Genomic DNA, 23,613 nt, shown 5'->3' with positions numbered 1-23,613 from the left:
CCACCCCTTGGGCCTCAAATAAAGTGCAGGCTGTTCTGGGCCTAGGCTTTCGGGGAAAGTGGGGCAAGGAGAAGGAACTGTAAGGTGCTGCCTTTGAATACTCTTTCCTGAATATCATTAAAATTTAATTTTGAAATTTCTGGTCTTAATGATGTCCTAAGAGGCTTATAAAAAATGCCTACAAGTGCAGAACCATATCAAGCATAATTATCCTGGCCAGCCCCACTGACTGAATCGCCCCAGCCCTGTACCCTCTAGGGATGGCCGTCCACTTTATATATGAGTAGATATTGTGTATTGTATGACTATCATATATACGTACCATTGGGGAAGAACATACACCACCACATCATTAACACTGGTTACTCAAGGGAGGGATGAGGGGGACTTTCATATTTTTACTTTTATATTCCTGCATTGTTTTACTTTTTTAGTGTATTACTTTATGATTTTTAAAATTTTTAAAGGGAAGAAACATTCATTTAGGCATAATAGGAGAAAATACGAAAAGACAAGCCAACAAAATACATCAGATGGGTCATTGTTTCCGTGTTGGAAAAAATAAACTGGATTTCTCTCTATCAAACTCTAACCAAACCAAATCCCATTTAATAGCAATGTGGCATATCAGCCACGCTTGGTGGTGCATACCCGTAATCCCAGCTATTTGGGATGCTCAGGCAGAAGGATAGTTTTGAGCCCAGGAGTTCAAGACCAACCTATGCAACATAGCAAGACCCCATCTCATTAAAAGTATATGTGTATATGGCTGTCAATATCTTACAAAGAAAGTTAATAAGGGAGGGAAGTGAGGAATTAGTCTATTTTGTTTATAAGCTGGAATAGTGCCTTGCCTATATTAGGTACTCTATAAAATATTATTGAATGTAGAATGAATTGAGAAGAACTCAGGGTATACAAAGGAAGGTGATTTTACTTGATTTAAGCAATTGACATTAGAAGACTGATCTGTGGCCAAATATCAATACCCCTGAGTGCAAGTAACACTGGTCTGTAATTAGCATATCAAGTGTTTACGTACCTGTAACTACTCCTAGATTGCTTTTACACATTCACTCTCCAAATATCTATTAAAGACCCAAGAATCAGTCCCTGCCCTTAAGGGATTTCCATCAAGCTGTGTGAGTAAACCTATAAATCCAGTGTCAGAAAATGCTAGTTAACAGAAATAGTCCTGGACAAAGATAGAGTCCTGGCTAAGACTTCATCGGCCATAACCAACTGTGTGACCTTTGGCCTCTCACCTTCCTGAGCTGTCAAAATGGCAGGGCTTGAGCCAGATATGTCTCAAATATCTAATCCCATTATACTCCTGAGAGCAGGTTCTCCAAAATCCAGGAGCCCTAGATCCTCAGTTGGAGAGACTTTCCACTAAACATCACTCTCAGGTCCTTTCAGCTCTCAAGTGCTGATTTCAGGCATGTTGACTTTTCTCTTTAAAGTATCACCAGTGTCCTAAGACCAGCAAGTCCCACTTTACTAAGAGCTTCAAAGCTTCCAAGTGAGCACTGATTCTAGATTAAAAAGGTTTTCCTACCAAGCTAGCGTTTTCTCTGTTTGTCATTGAACTAAAGTCATGAATTTAGGTTGGTATTGAGATAATCAAGATATATATTATCCTATATTGCTTCATTTCCTTTTACTGTCTATGGGTAAGAGTGTAGCCTCAGAGTTGAGATAGACCTCTATGATACTAGGTAAGTTACTAAAACTCTGTAATTCTGTTTCCTTGTCAGTAAAATGGGAATAATAACAGTTCCTACTACATAGAATTGTTTTGAAGACTAAATAAGAATTTAATTCATCTTGAATTAATTAACATGGGTTGAACATTTATTACATAGTAAATGTTCAGTAAGTGCTAGCTTTAATTATGGGGATTACTTTTGCTAGGCTACAAGCTTCTTGAAATCGTGAACCATGCATCTCTCAAACTTCATTAAGCAATTAGTACTTACCACAAGTTTACTATTATTCATTTGTATAATAGTTATGTTTAGTAATAAGAATGACAAAAAAGAAACACAATGAAAGGAAGATTATTGCATTTGATTCTGGTTTCTTTATGTTATACTTCTTTATTTCCTTCAAGTTGATGAGTTGCACAACATGCAGTTTTCTTCCTTTCTCCTAATCTGACATTAATTTTTTTCTTGAAAAATAAAGATAAATAAATAAATAACAGGTCGGGTGCAGTGACTCATGCTTGTAATTCCAGCACTTTGGCAGGCTGAGGCCGGCAGATCACCTGAGGTCAGGAGTTCAGCTTGGCCAGAATGGTGAAACCCCATCTCCACTAAAAATACAAAAAAAATTTGCTAGGCATGGTGATGGGCGCCTGTAATACCCACCTACTTGGGAGGCTGAGGCAGGAGAATCGCTTGAACCTGGGAAGCTGAGGTTGCAGTGAGCCAAGATTACGCCATTGCACTCCAGCCTGGGTGACAGAGCAAGACTGTCTCATAAATAAATAAATAATAAAAAGGTTTTTCCGAAGATTCATGTGAGGATTAGGATCACAGACTATTTTATTTTTTATTTTTGAGATGGAGTCTCCCTTTGTTGTGTAGGCTAGAGTGCAATGGCACCGTGATGGCTCACTGCAGCCTTGACCTCCCGGGCTCAAGGGACCCTCCCACTTCAGCATCCCCAGTAGCTAGGACTACATACGTGTGCCATGACACCCAGCTAATTTTTTTTTGGTAGGGACAGAGTCTCTCCATGTTGCTCAGACTGGTCTCAAACTCCTGGGCTCCAGCAAGCCTCCCAAATTGCTGGGATTACAAATCATCCCACTGTGCCCAGCCTAAGGAGCACAGCCTTGAGATTTAGAGTTAGTTTCAATCCCAGCACCACCTCTTAGGAACTAGGTGACACTGAGCAAGTTACTGAATCTTTGTCAGCCTCAGTTTCCTCTTACATCAAATAGACATAATAATGGGACCCAGCTTGTATTCAATGCATGGGCAGAAATGGTAGTTTCCCTAAACAGTGAAGGAGGTCATGTAAAAAGGACTATAGACGTAGGATGGGAGACTGAAATTTGAGGTCCGACAAAGCAAGGATGACTTTGGGAACATCCTCTCAGGAACTGTAGTTCCTGTTTCCTCCACGGGACTGGGAGTGGTGGTGGGGTAGGAGGCTGTGGAAGTGGGCAAAGCTCTAGCTTCCCCAGGCGGACCCCCTGCTCTGATTATGTTACATTTCTCTCTTGGGTTCAGCCCTGTGCACAGCTCCATGGGCTCCATTGCCCTGAGCTGGCATGTTGCAAGACTGAATCACAAATCAATACTGCTCTTGTTATGAATTCTGATCTGCATTTTAAAAAGTTGCAGGCCCTCCCAGGTCCCAAACCAAAGCCCTCCCAGGTCGTGCCCCCACCCCCTGGCTCTCCCAGCTCACTTAATACCACAAAAAGCCGCTGCTTTTGCGTAAATATGAGGAAATTAAGTTCCTGAAAGATCTACCAAGAGGCAGCTAATGAAATAATGACTTGGGTAAGCTTAGGTTAAAAAGAATGGGCATTCAATAATTAATTAAGCAGCCATTGTCATCAGTGAAGGAAAGTCACCTAGAAGTAGACCAAAAAAGGTTTTATTTCCCAGTAGTTTTATAATCTGACTAGGAAACTGAACTGAAAGCCCAGGGGTGTGCAGAAGCATTATGACGAAGTCACCAACTCTAAGTTCTGGGAGCCCCAAAACCCGATGTAAGGCTGACTGTCCCAACCACTCTCACCTACCCACACATCTACCCTCACAATTTCATGTTGCATCTAACTCACCCTGCAAAGCAACGGGTGGGTTGGGATGCAGCCAGTTGGGAGCCTTTGTAAAGACAAGATCCTTTTGCTTTGTGTTTGTTTTAATTTTCCCAAGCAGCTCAGATCTAACATGAAAAGTGCAATAAATTGGGAGTATCAGTGTCCACTGAAAATATCATTTCACAAGTGAAAATATATCCAAACAGCCAGTTGTAGTTTGAGAGGCTCTCCCTCCTCAAAAACGCAGCTGTCACCAAAAATACATTTGAAATCTCTCTCTTTCTCACTCTCTCTCCTTTCCCTTCCTTCCTCCTTCTTCCAGCTCTCCCTCTGTCTTGCAATTTAACTTTAATTGCCCTGTCAGCTCTAAAGGCTGCTAATTGACGCCTTTTATTCTGGGTTAAAACTCCTCAGGAAGAAAAGAGCTCGCCGGGCCCCCAGATTCGACCGATTTGGCACGCTTGTCTCCCTGCGAATTGAAGCTGGGTGCTGCTAGTGCTGGGGGCAGGCGTGGGGGAGTCGCGGAGGCGGGGAGGGGGGCTGGGCAGGGGTTGGAACGTCTATTTTTAGTGAGGGTTTTATAGAGTGGATCCCTGTGGCTTGGCTCCACACTGAAATATTGTCCTCGTCTCAATGACATAAACACAGGGCAACTTGGAGATCTTGGCGCCAGCCCTGGCCGGAGCCTGTGAATGGGCAGAATGGTGGGATGGGAGCAAGAACCCTACTGTAATTACAAATAAATCCGCCACCCACCCCCACCCCCCGGCTCTCCCAGCTCGCTTAATACCGCAAAAAGCCGCTGCTTTTGCGTAAATACGAGGAACTTAAGTTACTGAAAGATCTACCAAGAGGCAGCTAATAGAATAATTACTTGGGTAAGCTTAGGTTAAAAAGAAGGGGCATTCAAGAATTAATTAAGCAGCCATCGTCATCAGTGAAAACCAGAGACGGAGGCAAAGCATGGACTCCTTCTTGAGCTCCTGGAGTAAATCCAGTGTGTTACTTCCCTCTGAAATTATCAAGCATTCAGGCTGGCCCTAGTACGGGAGAAAATGGAACTGATAAATTGGAACCAATTAGCAACAAGGTCTCAATATGATTCTTTGGAATGTCCCCGGCCAGGCTGGATGAAGCTGTCACCCAGGGCTGCCTCAGACATGGAGCCACACTTTCCAAAGCATATTTAAATATAGCCTTGCTTCCCTCGAAATGTAATCCCAACCCTCATTTTATCCTTGGAAGCTTGGGGGGTGGAGTGCAGGGTGAGGTGGGATTTTCATAACCCCCATCCCCCACTCCCACAACCCTGTAAATAAATAAAAGATTACACCAAATTCCATTTGAAGTTGTCAGTCCCGGAATGGAACTTTTATCCCATTATGAATTTCATGGGTGAGACCGGTCAGACTTTGAATGTGGCTAACACCTCCATTGAAAGGCCCTAATTGCAGTTGTAGGCACTGACTGTTTGCAGACACCACACTGTACACACCTTCACATTCCTCTGAAGAAAGGGCATCCTATGAGAGCCAGCCAGGGCCTCCCCTCAAGTCAGTAGGACTGTCAAGGTTTCACTTAAACTTTAAACCAAAGTTGCCCTATTGAAGGGCCAGGTGCTAATTTGGGATTCTGAGGTTCGGCAGCTTTGCCTTGGCTGACAGGGCTGTTACTATACCCAGGGGGCTGGCTGGAGTCGTGCTTCAGCCTCAGAGGCTACCAGGAAGGGAGTCTTTCAGTCCAAATGGACCCTTGAAGGACCGCTTTTATTTTCAGATGAACTTCCTCTGAGCCTGAAAGCATCCAGGGCTTGGCTGAGCGACAAAAGAATGGAGAAATGCGTTTTGCACACAGCTACTGGCCTACCAGAGGCAAGAAAGCTGCTTGTTAAGAGCCCCGAGGGAAGGGAGCCTCTCACTTAACTTCGGGACTCCTGGTGGGGAACAAGCCATGGAAAGATGGCTTATGAGGGAGAACTCTTTACAAAGTTCTGCTCCTCCCTCAATGGACACCACCAAAAAATTTAATTTTTGTGTTGTGGTAAAATATACATAAAGTAAAATTCACCATTTTAACCATTTGTAAGTGTACAGTTAAGTGGCATTAAGTACATTCTCATTGTTATGCAATCGTCACCACCATCCATCACCAGAACTTTCTCATTATCCCAACTGATATGCGGTGACTGTGTCCCCACCCAAATCTCACCTTGATTTGTGGCTTCCATAATTCCCATGTGTCGTGGTAGGGACCCGGTGGGAGGTAATTGAATAATGGGAGCGAGTCTTTCCTGTACTGTTCTTGTAATAGTGAATAAGTCTCTCAAGATCTGATGGTTTTGTAAATGGAAGTTCCTGTGCACAAGCTCTCTTGCCTGCTGCCATGTAAGACGTGACTTTGCTCCTTGTTCACCTTCAGCCATGATTGTGAGGCCTCCCCAGCCATGTGAAACTGTGAGCCAATTAAACCTCTTTCCTTCATAAATTACCCAGTCTCAGATATGTCTTTATTAGCAGCGTGAGGACAGACTAATACACCAACTAAAACCCCATACCCGTTAAACAGTAACTCCCCATTTTCCCTCCTCCCAGCCGTTGGCAACCATCATTCTACTTTCCACCTCTATGACTCTGACCACTCTAGGTACCTCATATAAGTGGAATTACATGATATTTGTCCTTTTGTGACTTATGCTTGTTTCACTTAGCATAATGTCTTCAAGATTTACCCATGTTGAGGCCATTAGAATTTCTTTTCTTGTTAAGGCTGAATAATACCTCATTGTATGGATATACCACATCTTATTTATCCATTCATCAATGAACACATGAGGTACTTCCATCTTTTAGCTATTGTGAATACTGCTGCTATGAAAAAAAAGATGTGTAAATATCTGAGTCCCTGTTTTAGTTATGTGAAGGATATATCCAGCAGTGTAATCGATGGTTTATATGCTATTTCCATTTTTTATTTTGTGTAGGAGTGCCATACTGTTTTCCATAGAGGCTGCATTATTTCACATTCCCACCAGCAGCACACAAGGGTTTGTGTCTCTCTGCATCCTCATTACACTTGTTATTTTCCTTCCCGTTTTTTGATATCAGTTATTCCAATGGGTATGAGTGCTATAACATTGTGGTTTTTGAACACCAAAGATTTGTATGTATTTTATGTTTGCTTTGAACTCTTTCCTTTTTAAAAGAAATAATATGGTATAGATACACATAAGTATCCACCAAGTACTTTACATTCTATCCCTCTCCCCAGAGGCAAGCACTGTCCCCAAGTTGGTGTGTATGATTGCAATTCATGTACAGATTTACCAAGCCTATTTGCATTCATTAATAATTTATACTACTATTTTGTAGGTTCCATTGGATTCCACTTTTGTATCCTTCTCCACCCCCACCACTACCTTCCACATTTGTAAGTTGTACGAAGAGTACCAAAAGCAGAACTCCAGATGAAACCAGAAAAGGCCACATGGAATAGATTAGAAACTTTGGAGTTAGGCAGAGAGTTAAACATCAGCTGTGTTACTTCCTACTTGTGTGACCTTGGTCAGGTCACTTGACCTCTCTGAGCTTTAGTGTTCTTGATTATAAACTGAGATGTCTGCAGGACTGAAAAAGATAACAAATATAATGCACTATATCAGCATATAGTAAGGGTTCAGTAATTGGTAAGGTGGAGGGGAAAGAGAAGAAAGTGCTTAACATTAATATTCTTGGGCCAGGTGCAATGGCTCACACCTGTATTCCCAGTACTTTGGGAGGCCAAAGCAGGCAGATCACTTGAGTCCAGGAGTTCCAGACCAACCTGGGAAACATAACAAAACCCCGTTTCTACAAAAAACTTCAAACATTAGCCTGGTGTGGTGGTGCCACCCGTAATCCCAGCTACTCAGGAAACTGAAATGGGAGGATCACTTGGGCGTGGGAAGTTGAGGCTGCAGTGAGCCATGATCATGCCACTGCACTCCAGCCTGGCCAACAGAGCAAGACCCTATCTCAAAATTAATTAATTAATTAATTAATTAAATGTTCTTACTGAGTTGTTGCCTCTCCACAGCCATTTCTCATCCATAATCCACTGACTATTTTTGCCTGCATCTTCATGTTGCCCCGAGGTAGGACAGAACATGTGCGAAAGTAAGACAAAAAAAATGCAGCCCTGTTTGACTTTTACAAAAATGTTGATGTAAGTTATGGAGAGTGAGTGTCCCCCTCTCCCCTTCCACCTCCCACCCAGAAGGCAGTGGAGAGTGGAGGAAAGTAAGGAAGGTGGGAGGCCTGACCCACTCTGCCAAGTCACCCTACTTGGGAGAGAACATTTAGCACAGGCCCTGAGCCTGGCTAGAGAAACTGTAATCTAATATCTTAATCCATTTCTTCTTCAAAGCATTGCCCTTTGTGCCAGGTGGACAGAGCCTGAATAACATGGAGCTCTCCCTGAGAAGCTCTTGCATTGGGCTGCGTCATTCAGGCTGGGAAAAGAATACCCAAAGGTGCACCTTTGACCTGGTTATCTGGACAATTGTGACTGGGGAATGACAGTTTAGAGGACCTAAAAGATGTTTAGGGAATTGCACCCAGTCGGTGTTGACAGTGAACCCAGCCATTGATCCAGCCACCCCCAGTGAGTGCTGACCATGCCAGATGGTGAGCAAGGCTCTTTGGCTACACAAAGAGCAATTGGACACCAAGGAGAGCTGTCTTCATAGAGATTAGTGCTCTTCTGCCCTTTTGGAAATGGCTTCTGAGTCCACCTCTCCAAGAAGATGGCAGGGACTGGGAGCAGTGGGGGGAAAGGGAAGAAAAATATTTCCAGCAAGAACTAGGTCCTGGGGTCCCAAGAATGGGAGTGGGAGCCTGCACCATCTTCCTTTCCAAGGATATGAGCTGAGGTTAGCCTGACATCTCACAGCAGCTGCTGCCTCTCCAGAATGAGCTGGGATCATTCAACTACCCCCCACCCTCCCCAACAACAGCTCAAGCTGCAGCTTCCTGGGATAGAGCCAACCATCCCTCACCCTCTCCCCTGCCCTGAATTGCTTCTGCTGCCAAAATCAGCTGACTTCAAGATACAGAGCTGCTAATTTGTGAGGATTCAGGCTGCTGAGGGTGTTGGTACAACAACCAGGCCGTCTTTAGTTCAACAGAGATAAGACATTGGTGTGTACCAGTTAAATTGTAAAGCATCTATTTGGGTCAAACAGGTCTTTTTATTTTCCAGACACCTAAGAGGAATCTGATTAAACTTTTTTCTGTAAATAGACAGACTCAACCAAGAGAAGGATGTGATTTATAAGAGAAGATCAAACATCGTAAGTTGTTAATTAAGAAATGGGCATTGTTTTGACCACCATTGCTTCCATCTACCCACTACCAGGATCCAATATGGTAACCAGAAGTAATTAAACAAGTTCAGATGTTCGTTCATTTACTAGGCACCTACTGTATAGTAAACACAAGGCTAGGCACTGGGAATATGGAGTTGAACTCCCATAATGAGCTCGTTGTCCAGGAGGCAAGACAGCCATCAGCCTGAATGTAGTCACTGATGGGTGAGCTAGAGGAAGGAATGAGATGGTGTAGGACTGAGAGGAGGGAGCAATTTGTCTTCCCAGACAGAATCAAGAATGGAAGAAGCAATGTTTAAGCAGGATGTAGAGGGTAGCAAGTGATTTTGCAAAAGGGAGAAAGTGAGCACACAGGACACCTAACAGTGAGGAAGGGCAGACTATGTGTAGAGACCTCCAAGCTAAACGTACAGCAAACAGCAAAGAGTAGAACAAGGTAATAGGAGAAAGGTAGATTGTGGTCAGGTTGGGAATGGCATCAAATGTCATAACTTTATCTTGAGAGTAACCAGAAGAATCCTTAGAGGTTTTTGAATAATTACAATTCCCATCTTATACAGCAGTTTATTTTAGCCTGTTTCTTCTTCGGGAATACTAAGCCTTTGGGAGAAATGAGGGGGCACTTCACTGAACCTCAGCAGGAAGCCATCCGTCTTAGGTGGGCCAGTACTATCTGCAAGCCTTACTTCTCAGTGGTGACCTTAGGGTAACTTTGGTGAGAGATAAAGATCCCATCTAGGATCCCATACCTATGAGATGAAGAATAGCTGCCACAAATGACAAGTCAGAGATCTCCCCAAACCCCTGCCCTGCAACTAATGACAGCCTTGAAGTCCCTAGAAAAAGTGCAAGTGCCCCCAAGACTTGCTTTGCTGTCAAAATATTTAGAAGAAGCATATTTAAATCACAGACGGAACAATAGGACTAGCTCAGACGTAAACGTTAATGCTGTTGAAGAAGCTTAAACCATAAACATTTAGTCTAAAATGTAGCTGCCTCTCCTTCTGGGCTAGGATCTGAAAGAAAAGCAGAGTTCTATAAAATGTGATCTGCCAGGATTTTCTTACCCCCATGGCATGATCATTATGATGCCTCTTATTATATGTAAAGCCTTATCCGAGGTGACTCCAATCCTTGAGGAGGTGCGGGAAGCAGCTTTGCATTTTTCTCAATGTATTCTGCTGAACCACTGCAGTAATTCACTTTTGAAACAATGCAAAGGGAAAATGAGATTGGAATCACAACCTTGCCTCATTACTGGTCTGCCTCCTCCCTACCACCTCCGGGCACTTTAAGGGCCCTTCTCCCAGCATTTTAGGGATTATCTTTGCGAGTTTAATCAAGCTTTACATTAACCAGTTAACATGGTTAAGCCTTTGTGTGAGCAAAGAGACGTTTGTCTGAAATCGGAGTGTACTGGATTTATTTTGTAGGGAAGGGACAAAGAGGCCCAAGCCTGGGTACCAGCTCTAACCTTATCCATTCTCTCTATCATGAGTGAAAAAAAATTTTTCTTTAAATGTATAAGCATACCAACAATTTATAAAACTAATTTTTTTCCGAAACTCCAATGAATCGCACGAATCCTATCTCAAAAATATCCTGTGTTGAAACACAAGCATACCTACTAACCATCCTGGTGAAGGACTAGCCACTGCTTTATTGATTTGTATTCATATTTTAATTAATAAATGTACTTAGGATCTTAGCATATTATGCCAAAGAACAGATTGGAAAACGTTTGCGGTTGCCCAATGGGTGACAGGAAAAGTAAGAACCCCTTTTAGAACTTTAAGGAAGTTGATCATGTAACTTTGAAGCCTTCCTTTCATTTGCTGTAGGTATGTTTTGTGAATTAAAATAAAAAAGCAGTTTTTTTTTTTTTTGTCCTTAATTGAGGGCATTTTTAAATGAAGCTGAGTAAAGACACTAAGATGAAACCTTAGATATAAGAAAAATAAAAAAACAGTTGGGGGTTTCAGAGACACTGTTTGTCTTAAGAGTGATGTGGAGAAGCTTGATCAAAAGCCTTGTTTTACTACAGTCATGCTCCATTATGGGAGGTGGGGATGAGGATGGGGTCGGGGGAGTGGGAGGAAGATGAAACGAGCTCTCTGCTCTACTCAACCAGGTTGCCAAAAGTCACTGCCCACAAGTAAACCTCCCTGGCCTGCTGGTACTGATGACCTCCAGAGTCAAACATGGATTCAGAGCAAGACAGCAGATGCATTATGAAGCCCGCTTTGGGCTCACGGCTCTGAGCTAAGAAGCCTCTCTCTGCCTCCATAGATGATCCTTGAGTCAAGAGCAGAGCATCGAGATACCCCCTCACTTCTCTGGCCCTCAATTTCTCTATCTGTAAAATGGGGAGGTAGTTGCCCCTACCTCCCCCTTTTACCAAAGGGTAAGTTCCTTTGGTGCTTATTTAGGGACCTCATCCTCCAAACCTTCAACTTAGGTGACTTATTTCCCATCATTAGCTTCCACACCAAACTCATTCCAGACTGCACAGTTTTTTTCATCAAGCATGAGAGTGGTTTTTTGGTTCATTTTATTTTTATTTCCCAGCCCAGCGGTGGGTTTTCACTTTATTTGGAAAGCAATCTGATTTCTCTGTAGATGCTTGAGACAGGAAATCAAAGTATCATGAAACAGTGTCTGTCACATACTTATATGTGTGCATGCACACACACACACGCGCACACACACATATGCATATGAAAGTTCCACAAATTTACTTCCTCACTTTACCATCATAGGTGAGCACTGCACCATTTAACTCAATACAAAATGAAGAACAGCTAAGAATAAGAATCGTGCCTACCCTGCAGCCTGCTGCTGGCTTCAAAAATCTTTTTAACATTTAGAGTTTTAAACACCGTTTTCAGTTTTACTAATGCCTAATAGTTACTTTGGGGGAAGTTCTTTCTTCTAAATTCACTGATTTTAATCTTTTACTGATTTTTTCCTTAAATACAAAAATGCTGATTGCTATCTTTTTTTAAATCAGATTTACATAAAGTAAAAAGTGAGCTTCTCTCACTTCCTCACCACACACTTTAAGGGTAATCACCCCATTCTTTAAGGATAATCATTACAATTAATGACTTACAAACATTTTTTAACATATTTCCTGGTATGTAAAATAATCCCTGCATACAGATTAAAATCAAGAGCTCTAGAGTTGAACATCCTAGATTTCGATCTTGCTGTAACACATAATTAATTTTTGTTTTCACTTCTTAATAGGGACTGTCTTGAAATATTTAAGACCTATAGTCACCATATTTAGATGGTTTCTAAGGTTTGTTTCAAATATTCTAAGCTCAAGTCTAAATTCAAATCCTACTTAAAATAGCTTAAGGCCCTTCAGTGGTCCACCATGCAAGGCCTCCGGTCTTCCAGTCTCTATTCCTCAAGCCCTAACTCTGGGTGCTGCCAACTCACCCCAGAATTTGGATTATGTCACACCTCCTCCCCACTACCCCAAATGTCATCCAGCCCATGGCATCTCCTCACCCATTTGTTCTGTAACCACCTCTTGATTTTTCAGGTCTTTCAACTTGGACATCAAGCCAGGTGTGGTGGCTCACACCTGTAATCCCAGCACTTTGGGAGGCTGAGGCAGGAGGATCACTTGAGGTTAGGAGTTCAAGACCAGCCTGGCCAACATGGTGAAACCCCATCTTTACTAAAAATACAAAAATTAGCCAGACGTGGTGACACATGCCTGTAATCCCAGCTACGTGGGAGGCTGAGGCAGGAGAATCACCTGAACCCAGGACGCAGAGGCTGCAGGGAGCCGAGATGATGCCACTGCACTCCAACTTAGATGACAGAATGAGACCCTGTCTCAAAAAGAAAAGAAAAGAAAGAAATTTAAAAATCAACTTGGACATCAAATCTTCTAGGGAGCCTTTTTGGATCCCCCAGCCCAACATTTCTGTGCCCCTTGATGGCAGCTGACATCCTGAATTGTAATCTTTATTTTTTTTCCCCAATCATCTGTGACCTCCTCAGGCGATGAGACTCCATCTTATCTCTTGTTGAGCAACGCGCCTATAATTGAGGTACATGCCTGGTGATGAGCTGAATGAATAAAAGACTGATGGATGACAGTAGGTGGTCACAGCAAGTCATATCCAAGGCTGCACCATGACTTGGATGGTGAGGAGACGGAGTAGGGGCTAGGAAAAAAGTCAGAGATGTGAAGTTGTTGTGTGAGGTGGATTCGGTAGCTGGAACCCGTGATTCATCCCACCCACCTGAAATGGGGTCATTTTTCACCTTATTTTTCACTCCATTGAGCTTCTGTCTCCTTGTTATCTTCAGCCTTTGATGGGATAAGGGAGACTAGACCTTATTATCTCAATACACATCTATCTAAGGCAGTGGGATGAGAGGATGTGGGAAATGCGAGTGTACATTGAGATGGGTGTTTGTGTGTTTTTGGCAGGAGGAGGCAGTGTATCAATTTCCCATGGCAAGTCACTAAAGGGGACTGCCTTCAGAAACCTTTAAGCCCAGATGGGAACAGAAGAGGCAGAAGTATGGGTGTGTGGTGTGTGTGGTGTGTGTGTGTGTGAGGTGTGTGGTGTGTGGTTTGTGTGTGTGTGGTGTGGTGTGTGTGTGTGTGTGTTGTGGTGTGTATGTCTGTATGTGTTGTTGGGGAGCAGTGCATAGCAAGTGTGTGTGGTATGTGTGTATATGCATGTGTGTGTGCATGTGCACTCATGTGTTTGTATTGATTAACTATATATGTACTGGGGCCGGGAAGGCAGGCTTTTCAATGCATGCATCAGTATCTGAAAACTGTGCCTGTGCAAATCTATGAGAGTGTATGGTGGAGAGTGGGAAGCAAGTCCTAGAGCATTTAGAGTTTGAGTTTCTATTCGATGGCAGTTACCCATTCACATCATAGCCCTCCCATCATTTTGGAGATTCTTGTCCCACACTAGCAATACTGTATCTGTAGTATTCCATCATTCCCCTTTTGAAATACTGGGTCACATATGGTAAAAGTCCATAACTCAGAACCAAGTGTTACTGGTCTTTAAATTTTATTTTATTTGCGTGTGTGTGTGTGTGTGTGTGTGTGTGTGTGTGTGTAAAGCAGTGGCTGGAGAGAAAAGGACTGTACAAGGATTTCCTTTCCATAGGAAAACGTTGGGTCCATCCTAGACCCAGACTTCAGCCAAGGAAACGCAATGTGAAGCCCAGGAGAGCTGAGGGCAGGAAAGGGGAGAAGATATGCCTGCTGGCGTCACCCCACCCACCCCCAGGCCCCCCACATCAGAGCAGGCTAAACATGCCGAGGCTTCTGTCTCCAGGGCTGGAGAGAGGCGCCCTCGTTAAAACTCAGATAAACAGTTTATCAGGAGATGAATGAGCCACCGGGCTCCAGAGACGTCTCCCCTTCCCCAGTGTGGAGCCAGATGGGGAGGGGGCTACAGGAGGAGCAGGAGCCAGACTGAGGAAGGGAAGGGGCTGTTGGGGCTGGAATGAGCTAGCTGAAGCTCCTTTCCCCCTTTGGTCTTAAACGTTGTCTCTATTTTGGGAAATGTATTTCACGTTTATTTGCCCACGTTCCCACCCCAGACCACGTTTTTAGAGTGATTTCCCACTCTCTCCATCCTCTTTCTCTCCCTCTTTTGCCCAGCATGCCCATTTTCGTTTCTTCTTACCAGAATCTAATCAGCAATGGGACACACACACACAATTATAATGCCCTGTGAAGCCGAACTGGGTTCTTTCCACCCTCACTGTGAGTTCTGAACTGGCCAGGGCTCCCCAGCACCCAGAAGGCTACATGAAGTTCACCACCCTCTGACCTCAGTGCCACCTCCTACTGTCACCTCCTTCTGGCAGTCAGGAGAGATATGTGGCAAGCCTCGTGACTGACTTGTTCTCCCTTTGCTAAGTCCAGTCCAGTCCAAGAATCCCATTTTGGGGTCTCACTAAGAGAAAGCCCATCAGATTCTACATTTATGGGTCCCAAGAGATTGTCAGAAACAGAGGGTAGACTTTTAATGCCTGGGATGACGCGAGATGTAAAAGATGGCAGTTCTCATGCATTCTCCATTACGATGTCTCATGGTCCTTAACAGGTAGAGTGTCTCACCCAAGGTCACACAGCTGGTAGATTGCAAGTTTTCTGACCTCAAGCCGCATGGCCTTTCGGTATCACCCACAGTTGCCTTAGGTCTATGTTTCCAGGGCCAAAGAATCAAGAAGATTGTCAAATTGTTCTTAGAATCATGATAGAAATAAGATACATAAAAGCACTCTCAGGTTCCTCTTGCCTTTGACCTGGAGTTGCCCCAGCGACTATTTAAACGAGTGCTTCCATTTACCTTGTCCAGAGAATTTTACAGGGACAGAAACCTGATGTGGGGCTACCCACGGATGGGCCTCCATTCATGTTGTTCATTAGACTCTTCCCATGCAGCCTCCTGAGGCCTAAGTCCCCAACCAATCCCCACTAAAGTCCAAACACCACCCACAGCGAGAGTCAAGCTGATAGCCGTACTTCCATTGGCCCATCTTCCACCCACAGCTTCCTTTGGAAGAAATATAACCCTCTTTGTCCAGTTTGTCAAGCTCCCTCTTCAACAGAATCACAGAAGCATCAAAATGGGTTGGCTACAGAATCTCCTAAGAAACTACAGTCCTCCCTCCCTCAAACTCCTGAAGCCTGGCAGCCCTCAAGTTGCACAGATGGAGTGGACAGAAGGCAAGTCCAAAGGTGTTGCAGTTGATTTCAACAGCATCCTCACCCCTTCAACCCTCTTCTGCTCAAACCTGAGATGGTTGGCCAATTGAGGGCAGTGGGGTTCTCTGAAGAAGTAACATGTGTTGAAAAACCATTGCCCGATATAAGCTCTGCCCCAGACACCTTGCTAGGCTGAGCATCCTTTACCTCTTTTACATGGCACGATTCTGAGAGGTGAGTATCATCCCCATCTTACAGATGAGAGAATGGAAACGGGGTGGTTAAGATGACTGTGTTAAAAAGGTAACACAGCCGGTGAGGGGCACAGCCAGAAATCCAACTTAAATCCACCTGGTCCAAAAGTCATGGAGCTTCCCTGTCTGGGACATTTCTTCCTCCACCTCTCATATCTCCAGATTTTCTGACTGTCCTTCATACAAGTGTGGTTCCCTTCTTCATGCAGTTATATATCCTATCTCTCAAATGTCCTCCTCTCCATGCTCAGATAAATACATCCTTCTTCATGAAGCTCAGCTAAAACTCAGGTCTACCATTAAGGTCTTAGTACTGCTTAGTCTCTGATACCAGCATACCCAGGTTCACTCAGTACCTAAGCACGTGGGCTACTCCCACATGTGTGTGGCACAGAGTTAGGGGTGCAAGCTTCCCAAATGTGGCATTTCAGAACTTCACATTGAAGAGGAGTAGATACGGTTTGAAAACAGTATAGCTAATATAATAATTGCTTGGGCTTCTTTTTGGTTATAATAATGTATTTTAAAAACTTTAAACAACATTCAAAGAAGAGCATGATATTGTTATATTTATCACAAGGGGACATGGATTTTGAAAAAGAAAAGGTTATTGAAAAACTAGTCCACACTGTTATAGGAATTTAAAAATTTTCCGATGCCCTTTTATTATTTTCTTCTTGTGCCTGTCATATCTCCCCTAACTGTACTGCAAAAGTCTTGCAGGATGGAGACTGACTATGAATTCTTTCTTCTTTGTGTTTTTCCTGAGGGTCTTCACCCAGTAGATACTCCATAAACAGGTCACCCAATCTGTTCTCAAGCATGATTTGTTTCCGGTTCCTGAGGGACATTTTTTGCTATTCAGTCAAATCTGCTCAGCCTAACTAAATAAAGGATCTGGGTTGGTTTTCAAGCAAAAAAGAGGTGATTTGAAGGAGAGGAGAGGAGATTAAAAGAACAGAAACCAGCACGATACAATGTCATTAATTGGAATCTACCATCTCAGGAGGGCTGTGCTAGAGTTTAGCCCTTGAACTCCACTAAATAATTTTCTTTGTTAATTCACATCAGTGACAAAATTGCTCTGGAACATGTAATATTCATAAGGAAACAAACTAGTGCTGAATCCCCATAAAGCACATAAAAAAGAAAGAGGTATGCTTAGGCGCCTACTATGTGCCAGGGTCTTTTTTTTTTTTTTTTTTTTTTGGTGGGCGGGGGGTGTGGTCAGGGAGATCTCACTCTGTTATTCAGGCTGGAATACAGTGGTGCAATCTCAACTCACTGCAACCTTCGCCTCCCAGGTTCAGGTGATTCTCGTGCCCCAGCCTCCTGAGTAGCTGGGATTACAGGAGCCTGCCACCATGCCCAGCTTTTTTTTTTTTTTTTTTTTTTTTTTTTTTTTTTTTTTTGGATTTTTAGTACAGACAGGGTTTCACGATGTTGGGCAGGCTGGTCTCGAACTCCTGACCTCAACTGATTCGCCTGCCTTGGTCTCCCAAAGTGTTGGTGTTACAGGCATAAGCCAAGGTCCCTCGCCTGTACCAGGTTCTAATCACACATTATTTCTAAGTCAGCCCAATTCAAACCACCAATGGGTTGTTGTTATCTCCAGTATCCATCAAAGCAAGATCTACTTTTGAGCAGTCCCTTGATAGTCTAATTCTAGTTGTCTAGACTTTAAAATCGAGGGAAACGCTTTCAGCTGAAACTGCCTACCCCTTTTAATAGAGGTTTTGCAGGAAGACTGTAGTATGCAACAAAGTGCTTTCTTCCTTAGATGATAAACTTTGCGAGTTGGGGTGGGGCAGGTTTAAAGGAAAAATCAGATCTTTGGGGAAAGAAAGTTGAGCGATTTAGGTTGTCACAATGGGACCTCTTAACTCCCACTCTGTGGAAGACTGGCAAATACTTGAGTCATCCACTCCAAGTGTCTCTTCTCCAGCTTTTTCCAGATTCCAATCACATTCACCACAAAGAAAACCGAGTTTGCATTTTAAAGCTTAGATTGAGTTCCTCGTCCAAGGGGAAATTAACCGGAGGTGTCACTTCAGTACCCATCTCTCATCAAAGAGAAACTGCTTCTGAAAGAGAAAGTATCATGGAGGTTTATTTAAAATCACAGAAAGGTAGGGCTGGAAGAGAAACCTATTAATAGTTATGTCACTAATGCGGAAAGTGAGGAAAATGACTTGTCCAAGTTATATCAGAGTGGACCCCAGGCAAGACTCAGGTGCCTCTGCTGTCAGCTCACCTTTCAAGTTTCTAGTCCCCACTCACACCCACTGAGAGCAGAGACCAATTTACCTGAGGCAGAAGGTGCTGCACGCGTTCTTGTCAAATTTGAAGGGACTGAGGAGGAATCTCAGTAAGTTTGTTTACACTGGGGGCCTGGAGAGCTTCGGGAAAATAGCCAGAACCAAAACGGACCCGTCAGCAGACGCAGACACACACAAAGTGACACGGACACAGAAACAGAAGCTGAGCTGGGCAGAGCGGGCAGCGGCCGACCCACCTCGCACGGCCGCCCCCCGCCAGCGCCAGGTGCAGGGCTCGCAGCGGCCCAGCAGAGGGCGCGCCGCCCCCAGGGAGCCGAGCGGCGGCCGCGCTGAGCCGGGAGGACTAGGGGAGCCGCAGGCGAGCCAGACGCGCCCCTGAGGCTAGGCCACTCAGGGTGCAGGACCCGGCCAAGGAGGAGGAAGATGGTGAGGAGCGGACCCCCCTCGTGGGCCCGAAGGACAGACAGGCAGGAGTGCTTCCTAAGAATTACATCACGCTGCGCAACGTTGCGGTTCTCGGACTCCCTGGTGCAAAGAGGGGTGGGGTAGGGGCTGTGTGTGTGTGTGTGTGTGTGTGTGTGTGTGTGTGTGTGTGTGTGTTGGGGGGAGGGGACTTAGATCAAGAGCCCGGGAGAGAAGAAGGCGAGACGCGCCCGGGGAAAACGCTCCATGCACATGGAGAAATTTCTGGCTCCAATCTGCATGCACCGAGAAACGAGCCCCCAGCACTTCCCCGTTGCTCCCCTCCCAGTGCAAAGCACCCAGCTAGTGAGAAACCCTCCAGCCCCCACCTCGAGCACCGCCCCCCCAACACCGGCTCTGCACCCTCCAGCCCGGCTCCAGCGCCGCCGCGAGCTTTCCCCAGGACTGGCCCTGGCGGGGCGCCTAGAGCCCCAGTTGCATTGCTCCAGGAGAAAGGAGGGGGGCGGTGCATTTTGCAGGAGGAGGAGAAGGGGGGTGGGTGGTGGGGGAGAGAGAAAATTGCGCGGAGACCTGCCAAGCGCCACCGCCGCCACCACCGCCGCTGCCGCCGCCGCCGCCGCCGCCGCCGCCGCCTGTGAGCTCCGGCGGGCAGCCGGACTGTCGGCTTCCCGGGGCATCTGGGTCCGGCGGGGCACAGCCCTGGGCGCTGCCGAAGCCGCCGCCGCCGCCTCCGCGGCGAGTACAGGCGGCTTCCCCCGGAGCCTCTGCAGCTCCAGCTCCTCGGGGGTGGAGAAGTGGGGGGTGGGGTTGTTGTTTGGGGGGAAGAAGGGGGAGGGGGCAACGCCGAGAGAGTCAGTGGTTTCCATGGTGATGGAGCTGAAAGTGCAGGAAATTTAAAGGCTTGGACCCTGCGAGACAGACAAACCGGTGCCAACGTGCGCGGACGCCGCCGCCGCCGCCGCCGCTGGAGTCCGCCGGGCAGAGCCGGCCGCGGAGCCCGGAGCAGGCGGAGGGAAGTGCCCCTAGGACCAGCTCAGCCAGCGGCGCTTGCACAGAGCGGCAGGACGAAGAGCAGCGAGAGGAGGAGGGGAGAGCGGCTCGTCCACGCGCCCTGCGCCGCCGCCGGCCCGGGAAGGCAGCGAGGAGCCGGCGCCTCCCGCGCCCCGCGGTCGCCCTGGAGTAATTTCGGATGCCCCGCCGCGGCCGCCTTCCCTAGTAGACCCGGGAGAGGAGTTGCGGCCAACTTGTGTGCCTTTCTTCCGCTCCGGTGGGAGCCGGCGCTGCGCGAAGGGCTCTCCCGGCGGCTCATGCTGCCGGCCCTGCGCCTGCCCAGCCTCTGGTGAGCCGCCTCCGGAGAGACGGGGGAGCGCGGTGGCGCCGCGGGCTCGGCGTGCTCTCCTCCGGGGACGTGGGACGAAGCAGCAGCCCCGGGCGCGCGCCGGAGGCATGGAGCGCTGCCCCAGCCTAGGGGTCACCCTCTACGCCCTGGTGGTGGTCCTGGGGCTGCGGGCGACACCGGCCGGCGGCCAGCACTATCTCCACATCCGCCCGGCGCCCAGCGACAACCTGCCCCTGGTGGACCTCATCGAACACCCAGACCCTATATTTGACCCCAAGGAGAAGGATCTGAACGAGACGCTGCTGCGCTCGCTGCTCGGGGGCCACTACGACCCGGGCTTCATGGCCACCTCGCCCCCCGAGGACCGGCCCGGCGGGGGCGGGGGTGCGGCTGGGGGCGCGGAGGACCTGGCGGAGCTGGACCAGCTGCTGCGGCAGCGGCCGTCGGGGGCCATGCCGAGCGAGATCAAAGGGCTGGAGTTCTCCGAGGGCTTGGCCCAGGGCAAGAAGCAGCGCCTGAGCAAGAAGCTGCGGAGGAAGTTACAGATGTGGCTGTGGTCGCAGACGTTCTGCCCAGTGCTGTACGCGTGGAACGACCTGGGCAGCCGCTTTTGGCCGCGCTACGTGAAGGTGGGCAGCTGCTTCAGTAAGCGCTCGTGCTCCGTGCCCGAGGGCATGGTGTGCAAGCCGTCCAAGTCCGTGCACCTCACGGTGCTGCGGTGGCGCTGTCAGCGGCGCGGGGGCCAGCGCTGCGGCTGGATTCCCATCCAGTACCCCATCATTTCCGAGTGCAAGTGCTCGTGCTAGAACTCGGGGGCCCCCTGCCCGCACCCGGACACTTGATCGATCCCCACCGACGCCCCCTGCACCGCCTCCAACCAGTTCCACCACCCTCTAGCGAGGGTTTTCAATGAACTTTTTTTTTTTTTTTTTTTTTTTTTTTTTTTTTTTTTTTTTTTTTGGGCTACAGAGACCTAGCTTTCTGGTTCATGTAATGCACTGTTTAACTGTGTAGGAATGTATATGTGTGTGTATATACGGTCCCAGTTTTAATTTACTTATTAAAAGGTCAGTATTATACGTTAAAAGTTACCGGCTTCTACTGTATTTTTAAAAAAAAAAGTAAGCAAAAGGAAAAAAAAAGAACAGAGAAAAGAGAGACTTATTCTGGTTGTTGCTAATAATGTTAACCTGCTATTTATATTCCAGTGCCCTTCGCATGGCGAAGCAGGGGGGAAAAGTTATTTTTTTCTTAAAGTACAAAGAGACGGGGGAACTTTTGTAGAGGACTTTTTAAAAGCTATTTTCCATTCTTCGGAAAGTGTTTTGGTTTTCCTTGGACCTCGAAGAAGCTATAGAGTTCAATGTTATTTTACAGTTATTGTAAATATAGAGAACAAATGGAATGACTAATCATTGTAAATTAAGAGTATCTGCTATTTATTCTTTATAATATCCCGTGTAGTAAATGAGAAAGAAGTGCAGAGCAGGATTAAAGAAAACCACTAAAACCGACTGGGCTCCACACTGATTTTCTGTGTTGGTGATTGATGGGGGGTGGGAGGGCGTGGGAGGGGGCGGGTAGGGGATGCTGCTGTGCCTCCTACCCGGTTGGGGAAGGGGCTCATCCCCTCGGACTCACCTCCTGTGGTATGATAGAGGTGACTTAGTGTTTTGAGGGCGGGGGGTGGCGATATTCTCTAACCCCTCACTAAAACATCACGTGGCCTCCGCCAAGTCTCCTAGCTTTTCCCCCTATGTCACCAAAGCTCGGGCCTGTAGTGACCTCGACACCCAGCCGGCCCCCTGGAGCTGACCCCAGGCTGGGGCGAGGGGCGGGGGGAGGGTGGGCGGCCGCTTTGTCCTGCCTGACAGGCCCTTCACAATGGGGACACGTGTCTTTCACACCTACCCTGGGGGCGGAGTGCCGCTGAAACTTGACCCCCGAGGAATGGGGAGGGGGGGAGATCAGAGCGCGCCCACCCAGATCCCGCCACCCCTCCCGCCTCGTACCCCCCACCTCAATATCCAGCCCATGTTAACCCTTTGCATGCCCGGAAGCTGCGGTGGTGCGAGCTGAGGCAATCCCTTGGAATCAACAAGGCTCACAGCCTCCGGGATCTTGCAGGTCCGAGCCCCGAAATCCCAGGCCCTCGGCGGGAGGTGCTGGGGATATCAGGGAGATTTGACACTAGCCTCCCCTCTCCCCGGGGACCTAAGGAAGACTGAAGGCCGTGGTTTCGGAGGGGTCCGAAATCTGGGTGAAAATCACCTCTGGCATCTGCTTTGGGGAAGAGGGTATGCCCGTGCTCTGGGCACTTTCTCCCCTTGAGGGGTGGGGAGGAGGGAGAAATCGGAATCGGAATCTTTGCGCTTTAAGATTAGATAGGGGCAGAAGGCACGTAACCCCTTAAAGGGACGTGCAAAACATCACTCCCACCCCACCCCTTAAAAAGCCAACTCCTTGGGACAGACGCCTGACTCTCGCATGCGTCCCTCCGCCTCAGTCCCCAGTGGCGCCCGTCCGCACAGCTCCACGTGGGCCAGCTTCCTGACACTGCTCAGCGCTCCCTTTATTTATCTTGGACTCCAAAGTCGCTCTCCTTTGCTCCCTCCCCACCTCCCTGCCACCTCTCCGCGCCTCCCTCCCGGCGTTCCTCCCACCCCACCCCCTCACCCCCCTAACCCCCAAGTCCGGAGTCCCGGCGAATCTATGCTAATTATTTCAAACCTGCGCCTAGTCCTCAGCGCAGTCTCAATGCCCCCGGCCCCGCCCGCCCTGTCCCTCCAGCCGGGCGCTTTCTTCCCTCCCGACGCAGCCTCGATGGCTCCTCATTTCAATAGCCTGGCCCCGGAGCCGAGCCCCCTCCCCGGCGCTGCCTCCGTCAGCCGTGGGACAGACGTTAGGGTATTCATTAACTGAGAGCCGAGGAATAACGGCATTATTCCCCCCAGAGAGGGCACCCTGCCCCCGCGACTATCTGAGGCTTCATTGTAAAAGGATTAAAAGTTAAAGACCTCCATCTTATGATTCTTTCATTTAATCTTCCTGGCGCCTGGGAGACATGCTCGATGGATGATGGCTTTTAAAATATTCTTAATGTCGGCTACCTTAAGACTCCAAGCTGGGCAAACAAACGTAATTTATTTCCAGAAGAAAGGGGATATTGAGATGTTTAAGTTTATGAACTGCCGTCCCCATGTATATTTGTTAAGTTCTGACAAATACCCAAATAACGTTAAAATCAGCCATTCATCACTTATGAATTTATGCAAAACTTTCTGTGCCCGGGGCCAATATTTTTTTAGACAGAGTTTCACTTGCGAGGGGCGGACGTGGTGGGGAGTGGGGAAGAGGAGGGGTCTTATGCGAGGGGGGCGAAAGCAAGAATTTTCATGCCTGGTAAACACGCGAATTATGCGAGGAGAGTTATTCCCAGCTGGGCGGGCAGCCAAAACTC

General features: G+C 47.1%; 1 protein-coding gene across 1 annotated transcript; it reads left to right on the top strand.

Moving 5' to 3' along the window:
- Positions 1 to 20,260: 20,260 nt before the first annotated feature.
- On the top strand, positions 20,261 to 21,667 carry NOG (noggin). The gene has a single exon (XM_008011393.3). The coding sequence runs from the start codon at positions 20,261 to 20,263 to the stop codon at positions 20,957 to 20,959; it is 699 nt and encodes a 232-aa protein (XP_008009584.1). The 3' UTR covers positions 20,960 to 21,667.
- The last annotated feature ends 1,946 nt before the right edge of the window (positions 21,668 to 23,613 follow it).

This window comes from Chlorocebus sabaeus, chromosome 16, assembly GCF_047675955.1.
Source record: "Chlorocebus sabaeus isolate Y175 chromosome 16, mChlSab1.0.hap1, whole genome shotgun sequence".
Taxonomy (NCBI): Eukaryota; Metazoa; Chordata; class Mammalia; order Primates; family Cercopithecidae; genus Chlorocebus; species Chlorocebus sabaeus.
Note: the sequence above shows the minus strand (reverse complement) of the source record. Positions and strands in the feature narration are given on the sequence as shown.